The following is a 17,631-nucleotide window of genomic DNA, read 5'->3' as shown; positions in this document are numbered from 1 at the left end:
GGCGTATCGCTGCAGAATGCTGTGGTAGCCATGCTGGTTAAGTGTGCCTTGAATTCTAAATAAATCACTGACAGTGTCACCAGAAAAGCACCCCCACATCATCACCCCTCCTCCTCCATGCCTCACGGTGGGAACAACACATGCAGAGATCATCCGTTCACCTACTCTGCGTCTCACAAAGACACAGCGGTTGGAACTAAAAATCTCCAATTTGGTCTTGTGTTTCTTGGCCCAAGCAAGTCTCTTCTTCTTATTGGTGTCCTTTCGCACTGGTTTCTTTGCAGCAATTTGACCATGAAGGCAATTATTCACGCAGTCTTCTCTGGTGAGTTGGTGTTGAGCTGTGTCTGTTACTTGAACTCTGTGAAGCATTTATTTGGGCTGCAATTTCTGAGGCTGGTAACTCTAATTAACTTATCCTCTGCAGCAGAGGTAACTCTGGGTCTTCCTTTCCTGTGGCGGTACTCATCAGAGCCAGTTTCCTCATAGGGCTTGATGGATTTTGCGACTGCACTTGAAGAAACGTTCAAAGTTCTTGAAATTTTCCCGCATTGACTGACCTTCATGTCTTAAAGTAATGATGGACTGTCGTTTCTCTTTGCTCATTTTAACTGTTCTTGCCATAATATGGATTTGATATTTTACCAAATCTTCTGTATACCACCCCTACCTTGTCACAACACAACTGATTGGCTCAAATGCATTAAGAAGGAAAGATGTTCCACAAATTAACTTTTAACAAGGCACAACTGTTAATTGAAATGCATTCCAGGTGGCTGCCCCATGAAGCTGGTTGAGAGAATGCCAAGAGTGTGCAAAGCTGTCATCAAGGCAAAGGGTGGCTACTTTGAAAAATCTCAAATATAAAACATATTTTGATTTGTTTAACACTTTTTTGGTTACTACATGATTCCATATGTGTTATTTCCTAGTTTGATGTCTTCACTATTATTCTACAATGTAGGAAATAGTAAAAATAAAGAAAACCCCTTTGAGTGGGTGTGTCCAAACTTTTGACTGTTCCTGTATCTGCAACCCTCAAATGAAAAATAAGGTCTACAGTTATGTATTATTTAATTTGAGACTGAATAACAAAAGGGCATTTATTTTTTCCTGGTCTCTGCAAAAAAATTGCTAGAGATTTTCAACTTTCAATTACCCCCAAGCCAAGGGTACAGGGAACTATGCCTAAATAATTCAACTTCGTTGTGTTCACAAAGTTTCTGCAACAGTAAGATTGAATATATCTGTCTAACAACAGTGGAAACACATCCAACCCCAAAAAGCAGCCAGATGTGAGGATGCAGCCTGGAGGAAATTTAGCTCCTTTACCAAAGTTCTGGTCCAATAAGAGGCAGTAACTTATTGTTAACACTCAAAGTGTTACCCTAATTATGATAATTCCTTCAGCCTTTTACACATTTACAGCACTTGCCTATGCTATCATTAGGAGAGAGAAAAACACCTAACCTTGACAAAGAGAGCTCCTTTGGCTGCTAGGGCATCTTCCCCTCGCCCGTTAGGGTAGCACTCATAGTGGGCGTCCAGGATGGGGTAGCGGCTGACCAGCATAACGCCACTGTTGAGGAACTTGAAGCGGGAGCAGCAGCCCTTCCAGGCGTAGCGGCCCACATCACTCAGGATATAGGGGAAGTAGTGTTGCAGCTGCCGCCTCAGCCTGGACGTGGCCCGGTGGTCAAACACTTCCTGCAGACACAGGAAGTCCAGGTTGGCAGGGAAGAAGGCAGAGATCTCGTGGTCGATGCCGTCGTCTCCTTGGCGCCGCTTGCGGCCGCTGTGCTTCTTGAACATGGAGGTGCGGTGGGACAGGATGTTGTTAGAAGGCACCCCCCCTGTCAGGCTCTCCGCGTCACCCTCGCCTTGGTGGTTTCCTGTCTCGGCCTCTGGGGGGTCTGGCTCTGGGGCACTGATACTAATCTGGACCCCAGAGGCGTGCATTGGGCAGTCTGGGGAGTTCTGGGCCACTGTGGTGTGAACAGGGCAGTCAGAGCTGTTATGGGCACCAGCAGCGTGAAGCGGGCACTCTGGTGTGTTCTCTCCACCAGCTACGTGGACGGGACAATCTGAGGAGCTCTGGTTCCCTGTTGGGTGTATGGGGCAGTCATCACCAGTGGTGGGTATGGGGCAGTCTGCACCGGCAGTGTGTATTGGGCAGTCTGCACTAGAATTGTGTACAGGGCACCCAGTGAGGGGTTCGGCCTCGGCTGTGTTGTCAGGCCGCTGGTCCAGTGAGGAGGTGCGTGGGAACCCCGTGACCAGGCTGCTGAAGGAGACTGCGCTGATGGAGGTGTTGGTGGGGGAGTCGATGTATATCTTGATCTGCGGCCGGCTGGCCCCGTTACGGATGCGCTTTCCCACCTCGCGGGCACGGCGCTGGGTCTCAGACAGGTTGTTGAAGCGTGCCAGGGAGTCTGGCAGTAGGCACACGTTGGCACTGCCGAAGCAGAAGCTGCGGCCTTGCGGCCTCCAGTCGGCCAGTGATGCCGCGCCCCCCTGCTCTGCCTGGTGCTTGTTCGGGCTGCGGTGGGTGTAGAGATAGGGATGGCGGGCCGCTTGCAGGGGAGCCCACAGCAGGAAGCCCAGCAGAGCGAAGGGCAGCGAGGCCAGGAGGAGCAGCAGGTAGAGCGGAGTGGACACCAGCACATACAGCGTCACAAAGGAGCAGGGGTCCTGGGAGCGCCGGCGCTTTTCCAGAGAGGTGGCCACACAGGAGGCTAGCAGGCGGTCCAGCAGCCAGTAGCAGGGGAATATAAAGCCCCATGACAGGCTAGTGAGGCACCGCAGGAAGGCACTGGAGTAGGGAGAGGTGTGGAGGACCATCTCTGGCTCACATAAAACACTCTCACACTAAAATCAATGGAAAACAAACTTGACTCAAATCTACCCTCCCCCTGGGTGGAGAAATGAACACTACATGGTTCCCTTCGCTTTCACCAGCAGGCTCTGCAGCTATTTGCCTGATGGCAGGAGGCTCCTTCACCCTCCCCCTCCCCTCACCACAGTGGTCCTCCAATGGAGGAATGAGGAACTAGAGTCTCTGGGTGGAGATCATCTTGATGATGTGGAACTAGCTGCTGTAGTCAGAAGGAAACCATGGACACCAGGAAGGCGGATCTATGAAGAAGTGAATCTCAGTACCATCTCAGCTTCAGAACCTGCCGAGAGGAGAGGGAGGACAGAAGGATAGAGGGAGAGAGAGTCGAAGGGAGAGAGGGAGAAAAAAGGGAAGGGGCATCAGCTGTGCAATGACTCACTGTGATGAAAATGTGTGGTCAGCTAAATGGGCCTTGTTCAATGTCCCCCAATGGTTAGAAAAACTGCATCACAGGTGATACACAGTTCCTGTTCGTTTCTCCGTGTTTTTAAACAGTCAAAATCAGACTTGTTTTTAACATAACACGACAAAAACACCAAAGGGTTTTAGTGCCAAAACATGGTTTATAAATTGGCAGAATTCCTAGCAAATAACACTGCTGTCAACAATGATCAGACATAGGACGCACTCAGTGGGGTAACCTTATATAAATATAGGGTTGAGTGGAAAGTGAAGCAATCCACACAATATAAATAAATCATGAATTGTTAATTCATGAATTGAAACACTGAAGGGCCACTGGCCTTACCCTAACCCCAGAGCCACCAAACCATATTCAGCACTGCAACAGCAATATGACTCTGGACAGTGTGCCACCGCGACCCTGGGGCAGGACCGTGTCACAAACACTGTATAAACAACCATTATGTATGCTGCTCTGAATCGATCAGGATCCTATGAAAATGTCATTGTTTTACGAAACAGAACGAATAGTGCAACTGCTGTCAATTAATGATGCAGTCCCTGTCAATGGACTATGCAGTCCCTGTCAATGGACTATGCAGTCCCTGTCAATGGACTATGCAGTCCCTGTCAATGGACTATGCAGTCCCTGTCAATGGACTATGCAGTCCCTGTCAATGGACTATGCAGTCCCTGTCAATGGACTATGCAGTCCCTGTCAATGGACTATGCAGTCCCTGTCAATGGACTATGCAGTCCCTGTCAATGGACTATGCAGTCCCTGTCAATGGACTTGGCAGTCCCTGTCAATGGACTATGCAGTCCCTGTCAATGGACTTGGCAGTCCCTGTCAATGGACTATGCAGTCCCTGTCAATGGACTTGGCAGTCCCTGTCAATGGACTATGCAGTCCCTGTCAATGGACTATGCAGTCCCTGTCAATGGACTTTTTAAGATAACAAAGCAATTAGTGAGTCCTTTTAGGACTGATGCCAAAAACACTTTCAATGGATCAGAAATATATTGATGCTACTAGCTCTCTTAATAAGATCACCTCATCATCCATCTCGTACATCAAAGCCTGTTACAAGATTATAGACCATCTCTGGTTACATAGTGTCTCCTCATGTGTAACGTCACTGTTTGTCACCACTATGATTAATGTCAAACCTTCTATCATGTTGTGGATGTCACGCTCTATGTCATCAGGGACAGATAGTGCCCAGAGCAGGCCCTGTCTGTGTCTCAAATCACACAAGTAGTGCACTACTTTTGACCAGGGCCCTTATCTGTCCCTGATGACATACAGCATGACGTGGTGCGCTATATAGGGAAAAGGGTGCCATTTGGGATGCAGACCCAGTGTCTGTCTGTCTATCTGCTAAATGAGGAGTATGCCCTGGGATGAGGCTGGCTGCACACTAACTGCATCTGTCTCTGGACCTCTGACCATGGCTATGTTGAATTGGAGTTCAGGCAGCACCCGGGGCTGTTTGTGACCTTCTCCTCTGGGCTGAAATGGCAGTGGGGACAACTGTGAGTAGGTTTTGCTCCGATGATAAGCCGTTTCAATGTGAACTCTTCTTAGCTGTCTTGACACGCTCATTTCCTTTCCAATGCGAAACTGTCAGTGTTTGTTGGAATGAAGCCATAATAATGGGGATCCATTCTATCTTCAATATAGAGTATGTGCCACTTCATTTAACAAGATAATGATGTGTATGCAACGCTATACAACAATATGAGCCATTTCTATCCGGAAGATACTGTATTTTGTAAAACTGTACAGGTTTTGTTGGCTAGATAGATCATCTTGGTATCTTGATGTCCGGATGACAGCAAGACAGCTACAATGCTGCACCGTATGTCTGTAATATAATGCACCATCACAACTGCAATTACTACTATTCATATTGAGGCCTCAGACTTGGCATGGATCCTTTTTATAGGGCTTTGGCGACTGTTTTGAATCAGCTAGCGTACTACATTTTGATCATATGCAATTTTCTTAATGCATCTCGCTGTTCAGGGTGACAGGTTAAAGCGGTGTCATGGTGATTAACACAGAGTACAACAACACTGGACCCTTTTATGGAATTAGACAAAGCACATCTGCGTGCACGAGCGGAGGCGCCATGCACCTAATGTTTCGGAGCATGAGAGATGAGAAAAGAGGAGGAGAAGAGAGAAAAGAAGCAGAGAGACAGAGATGTCGAGGAGAGATAGAGATGGAGAGAAAGCAGAGGAGAGCTAGAGATGGAGAGATATAGTGAAGAGAAGAGCGGAGGAGAGAAGAAGTGAGGAGAGATGGAGAGGAGAGAAAGAGCAGGTGCAGAGCCGGTTCCTGTCCTCATCATCATTTATCTCCCTTTGCACCTCTGCATCCTAGGGGTGGGTGACAGACAGGGTTGAGTAGATTACATTTGAAATGTTATCCGTTACAGTTACTAGTTACCTGTCCAAAACTGTTATCTGTAATGTCACTTTGGATCTGTAACGTAATCTGGTTACTTTGGATAAAGTGAGAGAAAAATGACATATTTACCTGATTTATTTGATATTAATGGTTAACAATAAATATTTTACTTATAGTAAAACATTTCTGTGTTTGTATGGTCTCCACTCTAGTTCCCTGCAGCTAATCTGGGCGTATGGTCACTAGAGATGGCTTGAGCTGACAAATGAGTTAAAGACGGCATTACATAGACAAAAATGTGTTTTACTGGGGATAGTTTAGGAGTAGAACAATCCCTCATTGTCTCAAAATCATCCTTGCATCTGGGAAACTAAACCAGGGTGGGTTTAAGACAACAACCCCGTGCAGAAAACGACCGGATGAACCCAGAGTGGCTTATGATGCCCCAATCTGCATGGGATGGGTGGAACCAACCATGACTAAGCATTTTTAGTGTCAGCTATATATAGTACTCTGCATTTGTGTAAAGGTTAGGTTATTCGGTCCAACATTCAAGGGTGGGGGATCGACCAGCCTCATTTTAGCAATAATTAATGGATATTGAATAAAGATGATTGTTTGAAGAAATGACAGTCTCTCACTTGATTAGAATATTCCACCACAATTACTTTCCCCTTAAGAGGCATTAGAAGAAGACAAAAAGGATCCATCAAATGCACATAGAGGTGTCATAATTGTTTTCTCTCAAACATCCTTTTCTGAATTTCAAAGTAATCCAAGAAGTAACCATCTAGTTTTTCAAAAGTATCTGTAATCTGATTAACAACATTTTTGCTGGTAACGTAACCGATTAGTTACAGTTTCCTTGTAATCAGATTACATGTAACTGATTGCATGTAATACGTTATTCCCCAACCCTGGTGACGGATGGCAGGATCAATATGGGGGAAATGGAGAGAAAAACACCAGTTGTTTTATCAAACAGTCACCCTATGTCTTATCCAGACTCAACTAACCATACATCTCCACAGTGAGGATTGAGAAAATATCACTGGGTTGTGTAAGAGCCGACACATCATTTCTGTCTCTCTCTGTCTCTAACCCACACATAAAAAGGACACAGAGACACGCATACCACAGTGCCACATTGCAAAAACGGTATGAATAGTATCCTATCTACTTTCAGTTTCATAGACATATAATTGCACATACGCACATATAAAACATTCATACACAAACAGCAGTTCTCTCAGAGACACAGATGCACAGTGACACAACCAAACACAGAGGAACACTTACAGAGAGGGTGTTTGCTGTCTGAAACAATCTGCTATTTTGTTGCAGTGTTTGCTCTGCTGGGTCCACTCCTGCTGAAGACAGGCCAGTGCATCACTGTAGCCCACCCCTGGTGGTGCTAGACGGCAGGATGCTGAACCTACAGTATGACCAGGCCTGAATGTGACGATCTCTGCCTCTGATCTCTGAACACACTACTTGTGCTCGGGCAGAACATAAAAAGTTAAATAATGCTGTAGTCAGGGTTTGAGCACAGGAAGAGATAGAAATCTCGACAGCTTCTAATGCTTCTGCAGGCTGTAGCCACACAAGACCACACGCACACACAAACGCCCACACACACCCGCGCACGCGCACATTCACACACACACACACACACACACACACACACACACACACACACACACACACACACACACTCACACTCACACTCACACTCACACACACACACACACACACACACACACACACACACACACACACACAGACACAGACACACACACACACACACACACACAGGTACAAACACACATACCCACAGAGTGCACAGCAGTGTCCTGACCTCCATCTAGTACTGACATTGAGAGAGCCTTGCTGTCTGACTGCCTGAGTAGCTAACACAGTAGTCAGCTCTCTGGTATTTACTGTGTTTACATGACTAACAACTGTTATCTGTTTGCTGGAAGGAATCTAGGAATATATCCCCCGCTGAGAGAGGTGGTATCTGTTTCATCTAGCTAGCCAAGCATGTGTTTGTTTTGGAATTAAAATGACTTGGATAATAATCGTGACGTATATCTCCAAGCAATGTTTTGGCATCTTTCATAAGTTACCCAAGGGGTCTTCCTGCCTGAAAAATTCACACTCAACTGAAGCATAACCAACCCAGAGACTCATCAACAAGCTTCAATGGGGACGAGCATGACAAATGAATGGGGTCCGGGGGCCTCAACCGCTCCCCATGGATTTGTTTTACGAAATGTCCTCCTCCATTAGATCAATACTGATAATGACAAAGGGAGAAAGCTCCTGCTGAATCCTGGGTAAATACGTGTGCATGTGCGCGTGTGTGTGCGTGTGTGTGTATGTTGTGTGTGTGCTTGTGTGTGGAGGCTCTGTTTGTGTCAATACGTTTTAGAGTGGGCAAATGAGTGATGTACTGCTAAGTATCCGGTGACCACAGAGATCGATGTAGCCCATCTAGCCGGCTGTGGTGGTTTCCTTCTGTTTCATTATTAATGGTGCAGAATTGTGGAGCGTTTATAAGTGTACGATGCTGCTACATCGTGAGTAATGACGACCAGAGACACCGGCAGATGTCTGTGTTCAGAGCATAGCACTAAAACAGACCAGTAGGATCCAAAACGATCAGAATAGCGTTGGAGCAGACCCACTGCTGTTTCCCTCTCCCCTAAGGATGGTCCTTCTCTGGATCTCTTTCTCTTCCCCGTAAGCTTTGAAAGTTGCCTCCCGCTCTTCCTCCACTTCCAGAGCCAGCGATGACGCTACTCCGAGTATGCTTAAGGGATTTTGGTTGTCATGGTGACCTAGTCACATGCACTCAGGTACTAGCGAGGCCTGTTGGTGTGTGGCGGGGAATGTTGCCCACCTCCAACTCCCCTGCCACACACATGTTTGTGTCTAACCGTAACTCTACACTACACTCTACACAACTGCACTTTGGATCAAATGCACACACACACACTCTGGCAAACACACACGCCTGGTCAAGGATACAGGTACCTTTTAAAATTTGAACAAGCAATCTAATAACAGTGAGCCTGAGACACAGGTAGAGCATTCAGGTGTAATTCAGATCCACACTTCAACAGGCAGATCGACACCCTGACGCACTAACTCAGGTGTCTGTAACAGACCCCTGGCCCTGTCTAGTCTGTCCACGTGGGATATAAATAAGCATTTGTCATTCTTAAATGTCATAAGATTGGCTTCTACTATTGACTAAGTCCCCATGAGAAAGGCAGGCTGAAAACAATACCTCCCAAAGCCTCATTAGACAATCAATCCATCATCATTACGCCTTTCCAAACCCAGAAAGCATATTGGCCAGATTAGCATCTTTGCCAAATGCTCTGAATATTCTATGGTATCAGGGTCAGTCTATTATTGTTTTGTCGCTGTTGGATTGGCTGTGTCCGGACAAACAGTCTCAAGGGTTTTGCTCAGCAGCACTGGTTGTTTTTGGCATGCTGGTAGAAGACTGGGTTAGAACAGCCCATTGGATCATTTTATTAGTTTCTCTCTCTCTTTCATCACCCTTTCTATGCCGGACAGGACAGTTACATTTTTAAAATATTTTTTTAACCTTTATTTAACTAGGCAAGTCAGTTAAGAATAATTTCTTATTTACAATGACAGCCTACCCCGGCCAAACTCGGACAACACTGGGCCAATTGTGCATCGCCCTATGGGACTCCCAATCACGGCTGGATGTGATGCAGCCTGGATTCGAACCAGGTACTGCAGTGACACCTCTTGCACTGAGACGGAAGCCCATGTGGGAGCCACAGTGTGCTCTGGGCTGGGTGTAATTGGGAATGTAATACTGTTAGAGGAAATGGATAATGCCATCACTATTACCACAATGCAATCATCACTATAACTCAATCAGCCCCTCCTGCCACCTGCTTTTTAGTAAGGAACAATCATTCCTCAAGCTTCCCTCTAAGGGCTTGCACAGGGAAATTGGTCTCTGTTTGTGTATGTTTGCGTTATTTAGTGATTAAACAGATTTACTAATTTATTATGTAACAACTTGTTAATTAATGTTGTTGGTGAGTAACTAAAGAGTTATTACTGTGCACAGGTATAAGATCAGGGTTGGGGTGTAACCGATTACATGTAATCTGATTATAAAATACTATAACTGTAATCAGATACATTACCAGCTAAAATATTGTAATCAGATTACAGATACTTTCGAAAAACTAGATGATTAGGCCTACTTCTTGGATTACTTTTAAATTCAGAAAGGATGTTTGTGAAAACCTTTCTGTTTTCTCAATGACAGTCAAATCAGCATTGAAAAAAGGCGCACGTTTAAGTTTGCTCCACCTGAGCGAGTCAGAGACCACTATTATGACACACCATGCATTTGATGGATTATTGTTGTCTTCTACTAATGCCTCTTAAGGGGAAAGTCATCCAAAACTAACTGAAAGTAATCAGATTACGTTACTGAGTTTGGGTAACCAAAAGTTACATTACTGATTACAATTTTAGACAGGTAACTAGCTGTAAAGGATTACATTTAGAATGTAACCTACCCAACCCTGTATAAGAGACATTTACTGTACTTTAAAGGGGTACCAAGAAGAAAACAGATGTGTGAGAGAAAGAGAAAGAGAAAGTGAGAACTGGAATAGTATACAGTAGTGCTGTGGAGTATTACTGCTGGGCTATGTATACAGAGACCTCCTTGGCTTGGCGTCTGCTGACATGGGGGATTACGATGATGATTCAGAATTACCCAGCATGCCTCTGGGCTGTGGCCTATATGGGCTCACACTGCCATTGGGCAGCTGCACTAAATATACTTTCAAATCTAGATCATGCTGGATCAATAAGAATGAGCTGATGTGCCATCATACAATTCATGCAATGTACTGTGCCCCTCCCCCCACCGTGCCTCGACTATACACTAACATCTGCACCATGCCTGTCCCCTGTTTCTCTGTCCCCGACTTATGAACTCTGACTCCAACCTTCCCTCAGTCACACATCTGGACCCCACCTCCCTCCTCACTGTAACACCCATGACCACTAAAAATACTCCAGCTTCCTCTTTCTGTAAATGTGGAGGCTACTCCCCTGCCCTTGAAAAACATTCACAGACAGACATATGGGCTGACATCATGCCTTCTCACATTCGTTACAGTAACAGCAAATCCTGCATGCATGTGTGCTCACATACACTATATGTATAAAAGTATGTGGACAGCCCTTCAAATTAGTGGATTTGGCTTTTTCAGCCACACCTGTGTGTATAACATTGAGCACACAGCCAATAGACACACATTGGCTGTAGAATGGCCTTACTGAAGAGCTCAGTGACTACCGAGTTCCAAACTGACTCTGGGAGGAACGTCAGCACAAGAACTGTTCGTCGGGAGCTTCATGAAATGGGTTTCCATGGCCAAGCAGCCGCACACAAGCCTAAGATCACCATGCGCAATTCCAAGCATCGGCTGGAGTGGTGTAAAGCTCGCCGCCATTGGACTCTGGAGCGGTGGAAATGCGCTCTCTGGAGTGATGATACATGCTATACCATCTGGCAAGCTGACGGACCAATCTGGGTTTGGCGGACGCCAGGAGAACGCTACCTGCCCAGATGCGTAGTGCCATGGAGGACGAATAATGGTTTGGGGATGTTTTTCATGGTTCGGGCTAGGCCCCTTAGTTCCAACAGCATTCAATGGAATTTTATGCTTCCAACTTTGTGGCAATAGTTTGGGGAAGGCCCTTTCATGTTTCCCTATGCCAATTTCCCAGTGCACACAGCGAGGTCCATACAGAAATGGTTTGTCGAGGTTAGTGTGGAAGAACTTGACTGGCTTCCACACAGCCCTGACCTCAAGCCCATTGAACACCTTTGTGGGGAATTGGAACACCGACTGTGAGCCAGGCCTAATTGCCCAACATCAGTAATGCTCTTGTGGCTGAATGGAAGCAAGTCCCCGCAGAAATGTTCCAACATCTAGTGGAAAGCCTTCCCAAAAGAGTGGAGGCTGTTATAGCAGCAAAGGCGGAACCTACTCCATGATTTTGGAATGAGATGTTCGATGAGCAGGTGTCCACATACATTTGGTCATGTAGTGTACATACACGCACAGACAAACAGTAAGTGATCCATCACTAGCTCGAACCCTGCCCTGGTTTTCTACAGACAGATATGGATTGGTTGTTCCATTGATTTGTTCCACATTTGTCATGTTAAAGGCTACGGCAACACTGATCTGAAATGTCAAAACTGTTCGTTTCAGTCTGATAACTTGCAGACAGTGAAAACAAATACATTCATATTCAAAATACAGATAGAGAAAACGTGTATAAGCCAGCATTGGACTAAAAGCCAGCCATGCCTTGAATTGAAAGCCAGCCTTGGAACGGAAACCAGCCTTGGACTGAAAATCTCTGGCATGAACTGTTACGTTGCACCCTTCCTGCAAGGTTGAAGGCCATACAGTTAAAATGCCCCTCGTCATTTAGGTGTGGAACTTGAGAGTGATATTTTCTAGGGTTCTTCAACCAGGTAATAGTAGATATAAGTCATTTTAAAGAAGCTCCACAAAGAGCTGCACACTGAGAGACCATATTTCCATTTATATGGTCTTTAGAAACTAAACCAACTGCCACTTGAAGGAACTGCCACTTTTTGAATAAGCTGCTTAGCTTCAAAGCAAAGGCCTGGCATAATAAACATGGCAATCCCTTTAGCAGTGGGATAACGCAATATCAGCACGTAAAATGATGTAATGGTAACAACACACATAGCTACTCATAACAGGAGTAACAAAATGTGAAAAACAAGACAGATTGAGAAAGAACAGACAAAGAGAGAGATCACAGGTATTCCCTGAAGTGTGAGGTGAAGGTTGCCACGGAAACCACTCAAAGTTCAGGCAACGGCAAACCCAGGTGAGTACAAGACCATCTAGGAGCGGAGAGAGAGAGACAGGAGAGAAGAGGGAGAGAGATGGAGAGAGAGAAAACGAGTGTCCGTACTTTTGCCCATCACAGCAAGCACCACCGTGTGAACAGGTTCTAAAGAACGCACCACATCCTACATGTTGTACAGCAGCCCTCCTATAGCTGCTCTCCAGGTCTGTGTGTAGCTGAGGCAGCAAGCAGTCTGCTAAATGCTCCACCGCGCCAGTCCATCCCATCTCCAATCACAGTATACAAGCCAACAGAGTGTAGTAGGCTAATGACACAGAAGCCTTGCTCCACACGCTCACACACGCATGTACAGGACACGCAAACCAAATGCACAACACAACACAAATGTACACACACACACAAAACCACACACACACACACACACACAAAACCACACACACACACACACACACACACTTTTGAGGTCAGAGCATGGCCTCTAGGTAATGAAAGACCATCTGATAGGTTCCAGAAGGATAGGCAGGGTGTGTTGGTATGGGGGAGTGAACCCCACCCAGACCCAGGTCCCACACTGACTTCTCCCCCTGTGATCAGCCTGTAGCCAAGACCTTGAAGAGGAAACCTCTCCAGACCCAGAGTTGGAAGCGCCTGTCTCCACACGATCCACCGTCTGGGGCAAGACTATAGCACCACCCTGAGCACCCATACAGCACCATAATTACACACTCACCCAGACCAGCAACCGGCAGCATACTGTACCTAATGACACAGCTCTGCTCTGGCTTTGTAGGAGAGAGGATGGCATGGGTCAAGCCTGGCAGTGTGGGTGGCTGAGTGCATTGATGAGTGGACGGCAAAGACAGACAGGACAAGTTGAGGGCTGGTGGTCACACAAACACGCACATGTGCACATACATAGGCTAAAACAAAACCCTGGCTTAGTGAACAAAACCCAAATCCTCCCCCTCTTGTGTCAGTCATATTTTCCCCTCTACCGGTGGAGAACACATCATCTCTCCATGTTCACAAAGTCTGTTCACACAACACTGCCAATATCACCCAGGTCTCCCCCTCCCTCCTTCCCTACCACATACTATGAACACACATACTATGAACTGGCTTAAACACATGATCAGTGAGAGGTCATTAAATAAAACTTAGCATATCCCTGCTGAGTAAATCCCGCCATGGCACTCTACTAGACTAATTGTAGGCTGCTCTGTCCTATACTTTGAGTGATATTTTTAGCATTTGAAAATCCACCAGCAAATGTTTTTTTTCCTAAACCGTCCAATGAAAATCTCACTTTTAAAAGTTCATATTCGATTAGCTCATTCCAAAATAATGTTGTTTACTCATCCTATACTTGTATTTGTGGCATAAGCATACATTGGAGAAAAAAACACTTCAAAAACCCCACCTTAAACTTGTATCTCAAACAGACATGAAAAAAAAAATGCTTGCTATTTCCTCACAGAGATGATGTCATCCTGAGTAGGATGAGCTGGCCAATCAGCGGTGTACTCGCATTAATATTTGTAATGACAGGTATACATCCACACCATTTGGTTGTTGGGGTACGCTCACACCATTCCAACACAGATAGGCTGCACTTTAACATACTTAATTAGCAACTATTTCACTCATATTGTAATTCATTATAGGTCATATTTCAGAGAAATTTGTAAACACTGTACAGTGACTTTCATCTGAAGAAATCCGATTTTAGAGCACACAAATCAAATCTGCTGTACCGTTTGGGATCATCAATTGAACCTTGTTATATTGTTCCTTCCCTGTGTGTTCTTTGAGTGCTCACTCTGAATGACGTCTGAGATGTCGGTAATCTTTTCTAAATGCCATAGAATCAGAGGGGTCATGTGCAGTTAATAAACCTGCAGTAAATCATCTGTCCTTAGGCTTGAGTGTTTAAAGTGGGGTTCATAGTTTGTGTAACTATTCAGGTATATGAAGAATCATTATATCAGTGTTAAAATAAATCTTACTGAAATATATTTTTTTGCATGATGTTTGTTGTCCCGAGCCAACATGTCTTATGCTGAAAAGTGGAGGCATTGAGAGAAGTCTTTTCCGGTAATCATACGGGATGTATTTATGTGATTCAGTTTGCTGTGTCAATACTGTGACGTGGGTTAGACTAAATTGAGCCAGCTTCGCTGAGTTTTGGACCATTTCGCTTTGTATAATAATACATCCGCGGGAACATCAGGCTCCACAACACTGACAACCTAACCCGGGCACTGTGAATGGAAACAAACAGACGGAGAGGAAAGGGAGATGGCAGAGACAGACAGAGAGGGACAGGGTTGTGTGAGAGAGGAGAGAGTGAACGACAAGTAGACTTGGATGGAAATATGATGTCTGTTGAAAATGAGGCAGATGGTCAGAACGGAGTAAATGAAAGAAAGAAGGAAGAAGGCACACTCTTAAGAAAAAAGGGTTCCAAAAGGGTTCTTCAGCTGTCCCCATAATGAGAACACTTTTTGGCTCCAGGTAAAACCCTTTTTGTTTCCAGGTAGAACTCTCTTGGGTTCCACGTGAAACCATCTGTGGAAAGGGTTCTACATGGAACCAAAAAGGGTTCAACCGGGAACCAAATAGGGTTTTTCAAAGTGTTCTCCTTTGGGGACAGCCAAATAACCCTTTTTGGTCCTAGATAGCGCCTTTTTTCTAAGTGTATGGGCCTAAATGGAGAGAGAGCCTTGTCAACTTGCTCAGTGTCACAAAGAGTGAAAGCAGTGTAGGGCCCCATCCCCTCTTGAAGCTCAGGAACGACTTTTTGGCACCAAGACTGTAGATGTTCACAGTGGGACCAGTGTTGTATTGCTGCTATTTTGCTAAAAGCATTCAACAATGCATTTGATTAATGATTGCATCCTCTAGCTGAGAAAATTGCCTGCCTGCAGGATACACAACAGAGCATTTCCATGTACCGAGTCGTGTATTCAGCCTCACTTGATAGCACTTTAAAGGAGCCCATTTGTCCACTGTTGATACATGATACATGATGACGTAGGAGGTGACAATTTGCTTATAAGTCCTATATCTTGAAAACTTGATAGCTAACACTAATGAAAAAAATACCAAAATTTATTGTTTGGGTGGATTTTTCCTTTATGGGCCCTACTCCATCTGGAACTGCATGGACAAAAACACAGGCTTATGTATTGAAGATTATAATGACAGTGACACTGAACATGAATGTTTTTCTGTCACCACTGTCACTGGCCTCTTATTTACATTTGGCTGTCATTTACTCATGAGACTGTAATGTAGGTTACACATAAAAGAAACCGAATCCTGAAGTATCCTGTATCACCTGTGCAAGGCCCATCAACCCCCATCTGGCCCGACCACCTGGTTCATTATTGAACAGTGGTTAGATGGGTGTTTGATAGGCAAGCCAGACATACACCGGGCAGGTCTGTGATGAAGTGAAAGTAGACCCACTCAATTCTATCCAATTATAGGCTACTTTGAAGATTGAATGCCTATATTTTCTTTACCCACATTTTGAAGATAGCCTATCACACTTGGCCACGAGTTGCAGGTTGTGTTTTAATTAATGGGGCACACTTAGGCCTATCAGCTCCCAGCATCCTCATGCTCCCTCCCTTGTCACCTCAGCTTTCAGCGTCTATCCACGAGAAGGGAGGAGTTTTATAGCACCTGACTCTTTCTCACCACGTCAGCCAAAAAGCGGATCAGAGATGGACACCGACTGAGAGAGCAGCCTGTGCACACCGGCTGTGCCACACCTATATCATCACCATCCGAAATCAAAGATTTAGTTTCCACTGAATCTACAGCAACATGGGGGCTAAATCAATAGTCATGTTCAGTCAATAACACTAGCCTATTTCAATACACTCTTAGAAAAAAAGGTTGAAAATTGCATAGAGGGTTCTACCTAGAACCCTCTATGAAGGGTAATTCATAGAACCTTCTGTAAATTGTTTTACCATCTAAAAGTTATTTCTAGAACCCTCTATGAACGCTTCCACCAGTCGTAATAGCCTTTAAAAAAATGATTTATTACAATACATTACATATATCATTAGGCCTTTTGTTGAGGGCTTAGCTATACATTAAAACAGTGCTCTGAAACTCCTGGTTTACAGACCACATCAGGTCTTCACGTCACATTATGCTGGCTTGCAAAGTGATGTGTAATTCCTATTGGAATCCAGCCAGAGTGAGGATAGCCAACAATTGGTACTTTTAATCACCCACAACATGCATACAGAACACATGTCAGGGTAGGGAAGATTAATTAATGAGAGTACGTAAATGATCTAAACTGGAACATCAATCTCAGTAATGGGTGCAATAAGTCCAACTACTAACAGTTTGGTTTCATTTAGAAAAATGTATATTATTTATCTGTGTATAGCATAAGATTAATGAACTAATCAACCTACATGCAAAAACACAGATATTGAAACAAACAATTCTGAAAATCAACCTGCAATAGACCATGCTGGGAAATATCATAATGATGGGTGTGGTTTTGAGTCTTTTACTCTACACTCAACTCTGGTTGTAGGTTATTTCATGCCACTGAGTGTTAAGTTAACTTAACTCCTGAATCAACACTAGAAATGTTACACTGAATAATCAACGTGAGGTCAGTCAAACTGGCCAATTTACTGTGTACCACACATACTCCCTTCTATTATCCTACAATGCTCAATAAAATCACAGAAAATACTAATTCTAAAGATAGAAACCATGGCAAAGATATCAACTATGTCAGTACAGTATATATAAAATGAATAAGAGAATACCAGATACATTTAGCCTACAAATATGTCTTTATTGGTACAGTTTAAAACATGCTCACACCTATCTTTTTAAGATTACTCAAACTCCTGATGTTCAAGTTTAAACACTGAGGTAAAATAAAAATAAAAGTATTAATATTCAAAGTGTTCAATATATGTAGAACCTTTCTTACTTT

At 44.5% G+C, this 17,631-nt stretch overlaps 1 protein-coding gene across 2 annotated transcripts in view; it reads right to left on the bottom strand.

Moving 5' to 3' along the window:
- Positions 1 to 17,631, bottom strand: part of smpd3 (sphingomyelin phosphodiesterase 3) — a 33,387-nt gene that overhangs the window by 14,641 nt on the left and 1,115 nt on the right. The window contains exons 1-2 of one of the 2 annotated variants that reach the window (XM_036953540.1): positions 7,014 to 7,221; positions 1,471 to 3,176 (exon numbers count right to left, since the gene is read on the bottom strand). In XM_036953540.1, the coding sequence (XP_036809435.1) occupies positions 1,471 to 2,841 (1,371 nt within the window). In that variant the 5' untranslated portion in view covers positions 2,842 to 3,176; positions 7,014 to 7,221. Of the gene's footprint in view, positions 1 to 1,470; positions 3,177 to 7,013; positions 7,222 to 17,631 lie in introns of those variants that run through there. The other variant, XM_036953530.1, reaches the window with a different exon arrangement.

Source organism: Oncorhynchus mykiss, chromosome 2 (genome assembly GCF_013265735.2).
Source record: "Oncorhynchus mykiss isolate Arlee chromosome 2, USDA_OmykA_1.1, whole genome shotgun sequence".
Classification (NCBI taxonomy): domain Eukaryota; kingdom Metazoa; phylum Chordata; class Actinopteri; order Salmoniformes; family Salmonidae; genus Oncorhynchus; species Oncorhynchus mykiss.
The sequence above is the reverse complement of the archived record's forward strand: the minus strand, read 5'-3'. Positions and strand labels throughout refer to the sequence as shown.